Source organism: Otolemur garnettii, unplaced genomic scaffold, assembly GCF_000181295.1.
Source record: "Otolemur garnettii isolate 467f Iridium unplaced genomic scaffold, OtoGar3 scaffold00014, whole genome shotgun sequence".
Taxonomy (NCBI): domain Eukaryota; kingdom Metazoa; phylum Chordata; class Mammalia; order Primates; family Galagidae; genus Otolemur; species Otolemur garnettii.
This window is the reverse complement of record NW_003852409.1, coordinates 12,930,560-12,943,113: the sequence shown is the minus strand read 5'-3', so window position 1 is coordinate 12,943,113 and position 12,554 is coordinate 12,930,560. Positions and strand designations below refer to the sequence as shown.

Below are 12,554 nucleotides of genomic sequence, written 5' to 3'. Positions count from 1 at the left end.
AAAAAAAGGAAAAGGGAGGCGGGTGAATAGGAAGCTCCTGGGATGCACACCTGTGGTCTTGTTTCCTGCTGGTAGTAATTCCCATTTTAGGGATGAGGCACCAGAGATGTTAAGTGACTTGCCCGAGGCCACATGGATAGCACCAGATAGAGCTGGGATTCAAACTCTTCTGTGTCTGAGCTGTTTTCTGCACCTTCCATAGTCTCTCTCAAGGTGGGCCTGGCTGCAGAGGTTGCACTGAGTGAAGTGGCAAGCTTTTCTAGCAGACTCTTGGATGGCAGGTGTGCTACTCAGAGTGGGCGTACCAGGCATCTCAGGCCTGTTTGAGTCCAATAATGTTGAGATGTATCCTTGCCCAGTCTGGATACAACAAGGACACCGTGTCACTTTCTGTCTTCCAGTGCTTGATCAGTTGGAGGGATTTGCTGGGCTAGGCCCAGGTAAGCCTGCCTTTTCCAGAAACACAGCGAAATGCAGGACTCTGTTGCCTCACTTTGGCCCCTGGATGAGGGGAAAGGGTGGTTCATATCCAGGGACTGTCTTCCCAGACCAGACTGCCCTTCTGCCCTTATCAGATCCCTAGTTTCAGAGTGACCTCTTAGGGGTCAGTTGGTGGCCTCTGACCTTGGGAGCCCAGCCCCCACCTTTTCTAATCAAATATTATTTCCAAAGCAAAGTCTTAATTTGCACCTTTCCCCAAGGTCCAGGGGCCTTGGTCTTAGGGCTTTTCTAATTCAGAGTCGCAGGTGTAGGCAAGGGACTGCTGTCAGATGAGGAGACATTGTCCAGGTCCCCGCTCTGTGTCAGATGTTGTCTCGTACAGTCCTCCCACTGTCCCTCTGAGTTTGCTATCACTGTATGGGCAGGGATGTTTCATCTACTTCTGCCAGCCAGGACTGCAGGCCAGGCTGCAGGAGAGGGATACTCAGAAGCCCCTATCAAGCCCTACGGGGGGCGATGAAAGGGATGCTGGGTACACAGCAAGTAGTTGTCACTGGGGGTGTTCAGGCAGGTCCTGCTGAGTCCATTGGTGAGGTTTGATGTGTGAGACAGAGGTTACTAAAGTGTGTTTCCTGCCTCAGCCATGTCAGCATCCTCTGGGGACTAGTTAGAGAAATGCAGATTCCGAGGCCTCATTCCAGATCTGTAGTCAGTCTCTGGGGATGGGGCCCAGTGATACACAGTTTGAGGAGCCCACCAGGTGACTCTGATACATGTTCACATTCAAAACCACTATTACAGATCAGTGCTTTTCCAGTGAAAGTGCCTACCAGTCCCCTGGGCAGCTTGTTAAGCTGCAGTTTCGCTTGAGTAGGGCTGAGATGGGGCCTGAGATTCTGCATTCTGACAGACTCCCAGGAGATGTCCGTGGTGTTGGTCTGAGATGTAGCCTAGTGTGAGGTGGCCGCTGGAGCTTCCTTTTCATTCTGGGGGCTGCCTCCTGAGCTGTGGGGTGGGGAGAATGGATTTTCTCATCTGTGTCCTGGAAGATAGGGGCCCCCATGTCCTCTGGTCCTTCGTTCTTTGGGGGACTAGGCTGGAGCAAGGGCCTCTGGGCACCATTTGGGCTTTTTGCCAGGGTTGCAGGCTTGTGTGGCAGCTCCCCCTTTGCTTGCTGCACAACCGTCTTCCTCCCAGGCTCTGTCTGACTTGCCAGTTGCTCCTGCAGCCCTCACCCCGCCTCCCTGACTCCCTCCCTCCTTCCCTCCCTCTCTCTCTCCCCGTTTTCCCCCTGGATTCTGCATGTACCGAATTTTTGATCTGTCCTCTGCAGCACTGCAGCCCCTGAAGTGCTGCTCTGACCTACCCTTAACGAGAGCCTTGTTAAATGGATGTTTCCAGGCAGATCCTCATTCCCTGCAATTTGCCTTTTATTACAAATTCAGAGTTCTACCAGTTCATGGGGGAAAATGTAATTGTGGCCTCCCGCGGTGGGAGAAATGGTGGGGAGAAAGGTGGTAATAGCTAAGACAATGGTGTATCATCCGAAGGGGGGGCCGTCCGAATGCTGCCTGGGGATTTCTAGAGTGCATCTATGGCTACCAAGAGAGCCAAATCCTCCTGAAGGGAGAGAGTTACACATGGGGGGCGGGGTGGGACCTGTGCTTTATAATCGTGCAAAGTGCCTCTGGACCTGGTTGCAGTAATAACCGAAAATGTTCATCGTTTCCTGTTTTCCTCCCTTTTCTGAAACTTGCAGCGGAGCTTGGAGAGTGCGAGCTTCCAGAACACACACCAGAGCTCGTGTCTGAGTTTCGGTTCATTCCAAATCAGTCAGAAGCCATGGAATTCGACATCTTCCAGAGGTGGAAAGAGTGCAGGTACCTTGACGATACCATCCAGCATTGTGATGTGGTTATTGATTTTGTCATCTATAAGCGTTTGTCAGACTCCAATAGAATTGCTCTGCAGCGACTGGAAACTGCAGCTCCAACTCTTTCCCTCTGTGTCTCTGTCATGTTTCTGCACAGCCCATGTGTCATCTCTCTTTGAGAGATGTGCGACAACAACCAAACCATATTCTTTTTTTCTCTCTGAAATACAGAGCCTGGTTCTGTTCTGCTTGTTGTGGCCAGGGGTGTCACAGCTGTCCTCGTGACACCCCCGGTGTGGATATCAAGGCGACACTGCCCTAGCACACTCCCACACACCTGTGTCTCTGGTGACCTTCTAGAGCTAACGTTTTAGAAATACGCTCTGTTGCAGAGGAGCACACGCATTTGAGACCATGTATTGTTACATTTCGGGAAATGTGGCTGTCACGCCCCATTCCAGCTGTGTCGTCGTCCCCGTGGTTTTTTCCCCTTCCATTCCCCCTGTAGTCACCACTTTTCTGCCTGTACCTCCAGTACTTCCCTATCATTCCATCTTCCCCAAACACTGCCTGTTCCAATGGCCCGTGGACTCTGGAACTCAGCATGGCTTCCTCTTGTCCCTTGGTCATTCTGTATAGCCTCTGTGACTTTCAATGGAAGGTGGCAGTAGTGCATTCTCATTGTCTGACATTAAAACAATGTAGAAGTGTACGGAGGGAGTCACCCTGCCCCACCCTGCTCACACCAGTCCAAACCCACTGTCCTCCCTGCAGGAAGCTACTGTTGGCCGTCTGTTGTGTGTCCTCCCGGCCTTTTCCCTCTGCATTTACACATAACATGTTTACACACAACAGCATTGTCTCGTTTCCTTAAGTGATTGTGTGATAAGTGCTGCTCTGTGATCTTTCTGTTCAATTAACAGTACGTGTTTCTTTGTGTGTTACTGTAACCCGGTGTCCCGCCTTGCTTTAATTGCTATGTAACATCCCGTCCTATGGCTATGCCCTTCGGAGTTCTGTGGATGTACCAGTTGCAGTTCACATGTGTTTCCATTGGTTTTTCTAAGGGGAAAGAGCCCTGCCCAGGCGGAACTGTCCTATCTGAATAAAGCGAAGTGGCTGGAAATGTATGGGGTAGACATGCACGTTGTCAGGGTAAGAACCATGTGTGTTTAAGCGATTCTGTTTTGCTGTTACTGAAAGATGTACAGACAGTGTATAAACAGAGTAACCTGTGATGAGGAAACTGTTTTGCATTCTGCTCTGTGATGACCTGTGAGAACCCTCTACCGATTGTCACTTCGTTTGTTTTAGGGAAGAGATGGCTGTGAATATTCTCTTGGACTGACGCCGACAGGCATATTAATCTTTGAAGGAGCTAACAAAATAGGCTTATTCTTTTGGTAATTTAGTTTTGTCTAATATCACAAATGTCTTTTCCTATCTTGTGGTGGAATTCTATGTGGTGGATGATTATTGAGGCATATTTGCAACACCCAGATTTGTTTTAAAAGCACGCCATATCATTGTCATTGTGGGTGCGTGTGGCGGTTGCCCTGGAACTTCCGCATAACCACACGTGAATGAATGATTTCTTTTTGGTCAATCTAAGCTTAAAAAGTAGAAAGGGAGGCCGGGCATGGTGACTCACACCTGTAATCCTAGCACTCTGGGAGGCTGAGGCAGGTGGATGGCTTGAGCTCATGAGTTCAAGACCAGCCTGACCAAAAAGTGAGACCCTGCCTCTGCTAAAAATAGAAAACATGAGGCAAGAGGATCGCTTGAGCCCAAGAGTTAGAGGTTGCTGTGAGCTATGACAGCACAGCACTCAACCCAGGGCGACAGCTTGAGACTCTGTCTCAAAAAAAGAGACAGTAGCACGGGAACTGCTGTTTGATGTGCAGATTGTTCTATTGTAGATTGCGCTTTTCAAATGCTTTCTCTCTGACCAGGCCTAAAATCACCAAAATGGATTTTAAGAAAAGCAAACTGACACTCGTGGTGGTCGAGGATGACGACCAGGTAGGCCTTGCTCCCGTCACCCCCACAGCCGTGAATAATCCTCCCTTAATGTGACAGATGTCCAAACGCCGACCTGGCGCTTCCTCTTCCAGGGACGGGAGCAAGAACATACGTTCGTGTTCCGGTTGGACAGCGCCAGGACCTGCAAGCACCTGTGGAAGTGTGCGGTGGAGCATCACGCGTTCTTCCGGCTGCGGACGCCGGGGAACGGCAAGGCCAGCAGATCCGACTTCATCAGGCTGGGCTCGCGCTTCAGATTCAGGTGGGAGCCTTTTTCAAACATGAGTCGTGTATTTCACAGAAGAGCAGCTGTGATTTTTTTTTTTTTTCTGTGAATGGGCCAATGGATTTAAGTCTAAAGCTGTGGGTTATATATCCTATCCCTGCTTCTTTCTCTCATATATTTTTTTTTTGAAACATAGTCTTACTCTGTTGCCCTGAGTAGAGTGCTATGGTATCATAGCTTACATCAACCTCAAACTCCTGGGCTCAAGCAATCGACCTGCTTTAGCCTCCTGAGTAGCTGGACTATAGACATGGCCACAACGCCTAGCTAGATACTCTATTTTTAGTAGAGAAGGGGTCTCACTCTTGCTCAGGCTGGTCTCAAATTTTTGAGCTCAAGTGATCCACCTGCCTCAGCCTCATGGAGTGCTAGGATTACAGGTGTGAGCCACCTCACCCAGTAGAAGTAGCCCTCTACTTCTTTCTTAAGGCAAATCACTGAAGCCAAATTGGCCTCTGTATCCTCATTGATAAAATGGAACTAGTAATAACAAAAGTGTTAATAGCTGACATTGAGCCAGAGCTATGCTGTCCACTATAGTAGCCACTAGCCACATGTGGCTATTGAAGTGAATGGATGCTAAGTAGCTTTTAAAATGTTTTTCCCGTCTCACTGGCCACGTTTCAAGTGCCAGGAGCCATGTGAGGTTAGGGCTGCTGCATTGGGCAGTGCAGACGTAGGGAAAGTTCTTTCAGATAGCACTGCACTGGAACTCTTTATGTCCCTTAATAAGGTAGATTGATTTTGCATCATTTTACATACAAGGAAACTAGAGTCCAGGGCATTCTATAAACTGCCCAAGTTACATACTTACAAAGCCAGTAACTGGGAGAGCTAAGATTCAATCCCAGGGAGTCTGGCTTCTGACTGCTACTGTATTGCCTTTCACGTTGCTACCGTCAAGACATTTCGGACCGTTCAGAATGAGAGCAGATGGTCAGTGTGTGGTGGGTGTGGGTGTGACCCAGGGTAGGCTCAGTAAATATTTGAATCTAAAAGAGCCTGAAGACAGAGCTTATTCTGGTGTATTCTTGCTTACAACTAAGACCACATTTCTCAAAGTGCATGAAAACTCCCTGAGTTTGTTGAAAATGAGGATCGGTGACCTCATCTGAGATCTTTGCAGTCAGAATCAATAGGTGTGCACACATGTATGTATGTGTAAGGCAGAGTTTGGGTTTTGAGGCTCATTTGCCCAGTCTGAGAATCACAGTTACAAGATCTGAAACGTCATATGGTTTCATAACCTCTACCCACACATGGCATGTCCCTGAACTCTATTAAAATGCCAAAGATTTGCTCACGTCCAATTACCTACCATGCAAGGAAATGGCTGTACACTTCTGTTTAAAGACTTATCTTGTTTGAATGTATTTTTGCATGCTCCAAGTAGGGGGAGAAAGACAAAGTCATTTTTAAGAAAGAATTTAATCACAGGATTCTGCAGAAAATGGAAAACGTGGGAACTACAGAGGGTAGCAGAGATGCTGTTCTCTATTTGAGATGGAATGAGGTGGGAATGACGGTCAGGGTGTTGGCCAAGGCAGGCTTTTCCCTCCTGGGAAAAAATTGCCCGGGGATTTCGCCCAGACCACACTCTCTTCTGCTCTTCCTGAAGTTTTAGAAGGAAAGGGAAGTTTGGAGATGAGGTTGCCCTTTGGAGGTGCTCAGAGCAGGTGGCAAGTAGCTCCTTCTGTCTTACAAATCATAAACCAAGAGCATCTGGAATGAAGAAGTAGCAGGTAGATCAGACAAAACCAGCAGACCTCCTGGAAGCCGCCGCTGGGTGTCACGTTGGTTGAAACCCAGAAAGCCTTGGTGAGACAAATAATGTTTTCCTTGGCATAGCAAGGAACGCAATGCTTGGTTAAGTGGGCATTGATAGCAGCCTTGTAAAAGATGAGGGAAATGTCTGTGCAGTGTGTTCATGAAAAGGTGATTTTATGTGCAAATCAGTGTTCTCTTAATCAAATGTTCCAAGGCCTCAGACCTGTTTGATTTGTGCAGCCAAGTGACTGGTACCTAACTTGCAGGTTTTGTCCTTTGATGGAAAAATCTGCCGTATAATATAGCCTGGATTTGGCAAAGGAGATTTTATTTCCACATGGAAGACTTAAGTGTGTCAAAACAGGTTCAAGCTAAGTTGAAAGGGAGCTTAGAGTATTTGGAAATGAAAGCGTACTTTCAGATACACATAATGTGCTGAGATTCCAGTATCGGTGACGTGAAATAAAATATTTCCTTCCCAGCGGGCGGACGGAATATCAAGCCACACACGGCTCCAGGTTACGAAGGACCAGCACCTTCGAGAGGAAGCCGAGTAAACGTTATCCATCCCGGAGACATTCGACGTTCAAAGGTCGGGTTGGGTTTTTCTGCCTGGGTGTTTTATGTTATGATTTAGTCATTTTAGCAGCTCGTGAGGAAACTTTCTGTCATTCCACTCCATTCTGGGGCTTTTCGAGGAAAATCCCAGTTGTATCTCTTAGTGACAGGCTGCTTCTGCCACCCTCTGTCCCCATTGGATGTGCTCACTTGTTCCTCCTCCTCATCCATAATTTTTTCCGTGTGCTTCCTTTCAACCAAACCCTGGAACCTCACAAATATCATAAGGAAACCTTTCTTGTCTATAGAAGGTACTGCATCTTGAAACTCAGTCCACCCTCTCCCCCATCTTGCGGCTACGTGGGGATACCAGGCTCCTACTCAGTGGACTTCTGACCATGTACAAGGAGATGCAGAACTTGTACCTACTCAGCTGAGTTCCTGCTGTCAGTCCAAACACACCTCACCCTTACCCTAAGCCAGGCTCTCGAATGCCTGCCCCTCCACCTTTCAGGAGCTCAGCTGGTTACATCACTCCCACTGTATAAGGCCTGGAACATGGCTCTGCTCAGCCAGTGTGCGTGCAGGCTGGGTTGATTTCCTTGAAGCAGGCCTCGCCATCCCTCCTCATAGCCCTTCTCTGTCTGCGCCGGCCTGCTCCCGCATGTGGGACATCCAGTTAGCATGAAGTTGCTCACCCTCTTATAGCGCAGCCTGTCTACACTTTTCAGAGCCCCCCCCCCAACCCCACTCCTTCCATATGTTTTTCCCACACAGCTCAGGATGTAGTGGTCCTCCAAGAACCTGGTACCTCTATCCACTCCCTTCTAGAATATTTATTTACTTATTTAGAGACAGAATCACGGCTCGGCGCGTATAGCTCAACTGGCTAAGGTGCCAGCCACGTACACCCAAGGTGGCGGGTTCGAATCCCCAGCCCGGACCCACCAAACAACAATGACGGCTGCAACCAAAAAATAGCCAGGCGTTGTGGCGGGCGCCTGTGGTCCCAGCTACTTGGGAGGCGGAGGCAGGAGACTCGCTTGAGCCCAGGAGTTGGAGGTTGCTGTGAGCTGTAATGCCACGGCACTCTGCCCAGGGTGACAGCTTGAGGCTCTGTCTCAAAAAAGAGACAGAATCACGTTCTGTTGCCTGAGCTAGAGTGCAGTGGTGGCATCATAGTTCACTGCAACCTCATACACGCTGGGCTCACGATTCTCCTGCCTCGGCCTCCCGTGTAGTGAGACTACAGGCACGCTACAACACTGGGCTAATTTTTCTATTTCTAGTAGAGACAGGGTCTGACTCTTGTCCCAGGCTGGTCTTGGAACTCCTAAGCTCAACTGATCCTCCCACCTGGACCTCCCAGAGTGCTGGGATTACAGGTGTGAGTCACTGCGCCCGGCCCCTTCTAGAATCTTTAACATTGTGTTTCCCAGCTGTTTCTATACTTTATGAACCAGCAGTACAAGAGCATGACAGCCTGAAATTCTTAGCCACTTTGGTGAAGGGAAAATGCCCACAGCCCAGGAAATGTGTTCTCGCCCTCTAGAAAGGCCAGAGGCTGAAATTGTATCCAGACAGGTGATCGAAGCAACTAGGGAGGGAGGGGTGAAAACTGTCTCTGTTCCAGGGCTGTTTCTCCCCGAGGAGGTTTATCCTTGTGTGTGTAGTCTGCTGGGATAGTTGTCCAGAAATAGCCCAGTATATGGAAGAGTTTTCCAAAGATGAGAAGAGCTATATCCAGACAGCAGGGAGCTCCCAGGCCTATAGGTGTGAGCAGGCACAAAGGAAAGGCCCCTGGTGCGCCTTTTCCAGAGGGGCGGGGAGCGCGGGTGTTCTGTCCTGCTCTTTCACCTTCCTACCTGGTCTCTGTCTTCTTCCTCCGTTATTTTTCTGACATTGCTTTTTCCCAGCCCGAGTTCTAGCATCTTCTTTGTGAAGCTTTTCATGATTTTCTCTGCCACTTTTTAAAACAAAATAAGAGTTTAGATGAATCAGCTCTGCCTCATCCCCTGGCCCCTTCCACCCAGACTCTATCCTCCCATCCCTGCCCTGTGGTCCCCCAGTCCACACTCAATTTCATCCTTTATTACCTGGCGCTGTTTTGCCTTTTACATGCCTCCCTGTCTCAAGCTCCTTGAGAGCAGGGGCTGACTGGTGGGTGGTTCCTGAGTGAACTGGAGGGAGGGGCCATTGACTGTCCCTTTGGAAAGCAGAAGTAGCCCAGTGCAGACCCACCTGGTTGGGGTTGGAACTTCGGAACTGTGATCTCAGAAGTCTCTTTCCTGGTCATTGCCTGTGGCTGCATTATGGAAGTTGAAACTCTCTCCAGAATGTCATAACTTTCTCTTTTTCCTTTAAAGCAAGCAACCCAGTGATAGCGGCTCAGCTCTGGTAAGTCTCCCCCATCTCCCAGGCTCTGGGATACAGTTCTCCTCTCTGATTATGGTATTTATGTTGACTTTTACCTTAATACCGTTAAATCAGAAAGCGAATCACCCAATAATTTTTCTCCCCTTTTCCTGCTGCCTGGCTATACTATCCTCCTGGCTTTCAATAAGCACACAATGAATTGTTTTAAGACAGTTATATATTTTTTAACACAGCCACTTTGTTGGAGTAGGTGTGTGCTTTGTCTGTTGGAGCAGGGATTGGCAGGTGAGAGGCAGGTGCATACCGTGTGTGGACGGCGTGCCAGGCGGTGACGGGGGCGCAGGGCTGTGCTGTGAGCACAAGCTAGACAGGGCTGATGCTGGATTTGCTTTGTGGCCTGTGGGGTTTATAGTCTTACATTGCAGAAGACATTAAACACCTAGACTGAAATCCCTGCAGGGAAAAGAATTTATCACAAGATTGAAAATCTCCAGTGCAGGAGTCAGCACACATTTTCTGCAGAGGGCCAGATAGTGAATATACATATTAGACTTTGTAGCACAGCACCTCTCAGCTCTGCTGTTGTAACTTGAAAGTAGATGATATACAAATGCACAAACATGAGTGGGTACCAGTAAAGCTTTCCTCAGGAGTACGGGTGGGCCAGATTAGAGAAGAGTTTGCTGGCCCCTGCCCGAGCACAGGTGTTCTGGATCTTGCCTGCTACTAGAACAATCTGGTGAGCTGTGCTTATCTGCAGCGTCCCTACAGCCAGATGACTCTCTAGGCTCATTGACTCAATCTCTGGGGCAGAACCCCAGTATCTGTTTCTTAAAATTCCCCAGTTGGTCCACCTGGTGTACACCTGCCTCTCTCTTATAAGGTGGACAAGCTGTCCTGTGAGAGAACCACAAGATGAAGTTGTTTCAGCCCTTGGTTCTGAACTCCAGCCTCTCTGTCATCTCAGCCACAGGTCTCGAGGCTGTTAGGGAGAGCGGCCTTCTGAAAGAAGGGCACAGCTCTCCTGCCCTCATGCACCCTGAGGACAGTGAGCAGAACTCAGCACACAGAGCCCTGGTTAGATGAGCACCCCAGAGATGTCCTCCCTTGCCCCAGCTTTGGGGCCTTATGTCTTCTCCTTTCTGGGCCTTCTTTTTCTTTTTTGCAAACAAGGAGATTTGGCCAGACTGGTGTTTTTTCAAACTTTTTTACCCTCTGACTTTCACCCTCCAGAGGAAGCCTGATGTAAAAGCCCAAACTACAGAAAAGATAAAAGCAGAGATACTCTGGATGGACACGAGTTGGGCGGGAAGGCTCAGTGCCTTTCTGCCCATCTACCTCCTCTTCCAGCCCAGGTACCTCCAAAGCACCTCCAAGAAACCCAGGGTTCTAGAGAGCACAGCCAGCCTGCAGCTCTGATTGCAGAGGGGCTTGCAGTGCTGGTTTGCCCCTATTCCTGGGTTTCATCTCCAGCACTGAATGAAGCAGCTGGCGGGTCCTGGTGACTGCCATGCATTGCCCAGGCCTGCAGGTTGGGAGGAGGCTGCTGTTTTCTTGTGTAGGTTGGCTGCAGGCCTGAAGTCTGCTCCGTTGGTAGGCTCCTCCTTGAGGCTCATCTGCTAAAAGGCATTAGCATCTTTCTTAGCCTGTCAGGGTGTCCTTTTGCTTTTATTCTCAGGGGCTTATAGGTTATAGCATTTCTTTCATTTGCTCTCTCGGGAGGTGATTGTTTTGTTTGTTTTTCCCTAATAAAATTACATTTTCTTTTTAGCATCTAGTGGAGATTATATATTCGGAACCAAAACAAACAAACAAACAAAAAAGTCTATACACACACATACAGAGCGCTGGTAAATATACCCTTTAGGAACAAATGAGCTAATAACCGCTGTTCGCAGCTGTTCAATTGCTCTTCACACCCTGTGGGATCCTGGGGCGAGTAGGATTGCTAAGAGAGCCAGGGATGAAATCGTGCCCTGGGCTGCAGTGATGCCACCAGAAAAACAGCACCTCACGGAATGCTTAGCCTATACCTGGTGAAATTCAGCAGGAGGAGATCTGGCCCCAAGCCTGTCTCTGTTCTGATCCTCGCTGCAAACTGCCACAGAGCTGTTGAGCCCCCCGAATAAGACTGATAATGAAGTGAGCTATAACCCTTGATTTTAAGTACCCCCCTCTAGCAACAAGGATCACCCAGTGGTTGTGCCACATTTGTGGTTTTTTCTTGCAGATATTGAATTAACATTTTGAATATATTGTGTTTTATCCCAACCCGCCCCATCCATTTTTTTTTTATATTTAACCAGAGTAGTTATAGTTAAGATTCCATCAAAATAGGATCACTCATGAGAAGGCCTGGCCTTTTCTTGGGCCCCTGAGAGCCAAGCTGGTTTAGCAGAAGGCAGGCGGCTTTGGGATTGCGCACAGGTGGATTCCAGGCTGCCACTGACCGGCTGCGTGACCCTGAGCAACTTTCCTAATTCTCTGTTAGGCAAGTGTTCTCTTATCTATAAAATGAGGTGGTAACATTTGTTGACCTCATGGCCTTGTGGTGTGGATTAAATAATAACAGATGTGAAGTTTCCCTTCCAGGCCTTGTCTGGCGCAAACATTCCAAAGTGGTGGCCAGGTCATAGGCAGTATTTTAATAGTAAGGGATCCAGTGCCCAGTGGTAGGGGCTCAGAAGCAGCTGGTGACATTCCCTCCAGCTGGAAAGGTCTCTGAGCATCGTGAGAGCTTCCTGGTGGCCTGGGGCTGCCCGGCAATGCCAAGGAAGGCCTGATATGGGAACTAAAGTGATGTGACTTCCCCAACTGAAAGGACCTCCTTTCTGCCACCACAATATGACATCAAGGCTGTATTCTGGCCTATTACCTGCTTGTTTCTATTTGTGAGCCCCAAAGTGACGAATGAAACTTGCTATGTGGTTTCCCTGGTTATGTTTGTTTAAGCAGCCAGTAACCAAAAAGAAATAGTATGTGAAAGTTCTTCATGGTGCAGGCAGCCCATAGGAGTAGTTCACGATTATTAAATAAATGAGTAATAATGCTGCTTTACAACCTATTACATTTTTCTTTTTCTTTCTTTTTCATTTAGCTCTAAACCAAATCCTGAAGTCCATAATTACCAGGTAAGGCACTGCTTTCTTTTAAAGGTTGTCTTAAAGTTTCTAAATTTTCCATAATGAGTAGACATTATAATCAGATTTTGAGGAAATACTATGTGTTTTT

At 48.3% G+C, this 12,554-nt stretch overlaps 1 protein-coding gene across 1 annotated transcript in view; it reads left to right on the top strand.

The window, feature by feature from the left end:
* EPB41L4B (erythrocyte membrane protein band 4.1 like 4B) overlaps positions 1 to 12,554 on the top strand; it is a 146,010-nt gene that overhangs the window by 58,498 nt on the left and 74,958 nt on the right. The window contains exons 7-14 of the mRNA XM_012802452.1: positions 2,201 to 2,321; positions 3,382 to 3,469; positions 3,629 to 3,717; positions 4,267 to 4,336; positions 4,429 to 4,598; positions 6,872 to 6,981; positions 9,314 to 9,344; positions 12,421 to 12,454. Of these exons, the coding sequence (XP_012657906.1) occupies positions 2,201 to 2,321; positions 3,382 to 3,469; positions 3,629 to 3,717; positions 4,267 to 4,336; positions 4,429 to 4,598; positions 6,872 to 6,981; positions 9,314 to 9,344; positions 12,421 to 12,454 (713 nt within the window). The remainder of the gene's footprint in view (positions 1 to 2,200; positions 2,322 to 3,381; positions 3,470 to 3,628; positions 3,718 to 4,266; positions 4,337 to 4,428; positions 4,599 to 6,871; positions 6,982 to 9,313; positions 9,345 to 12,420; positions 12,455 to 12,554) is intronic.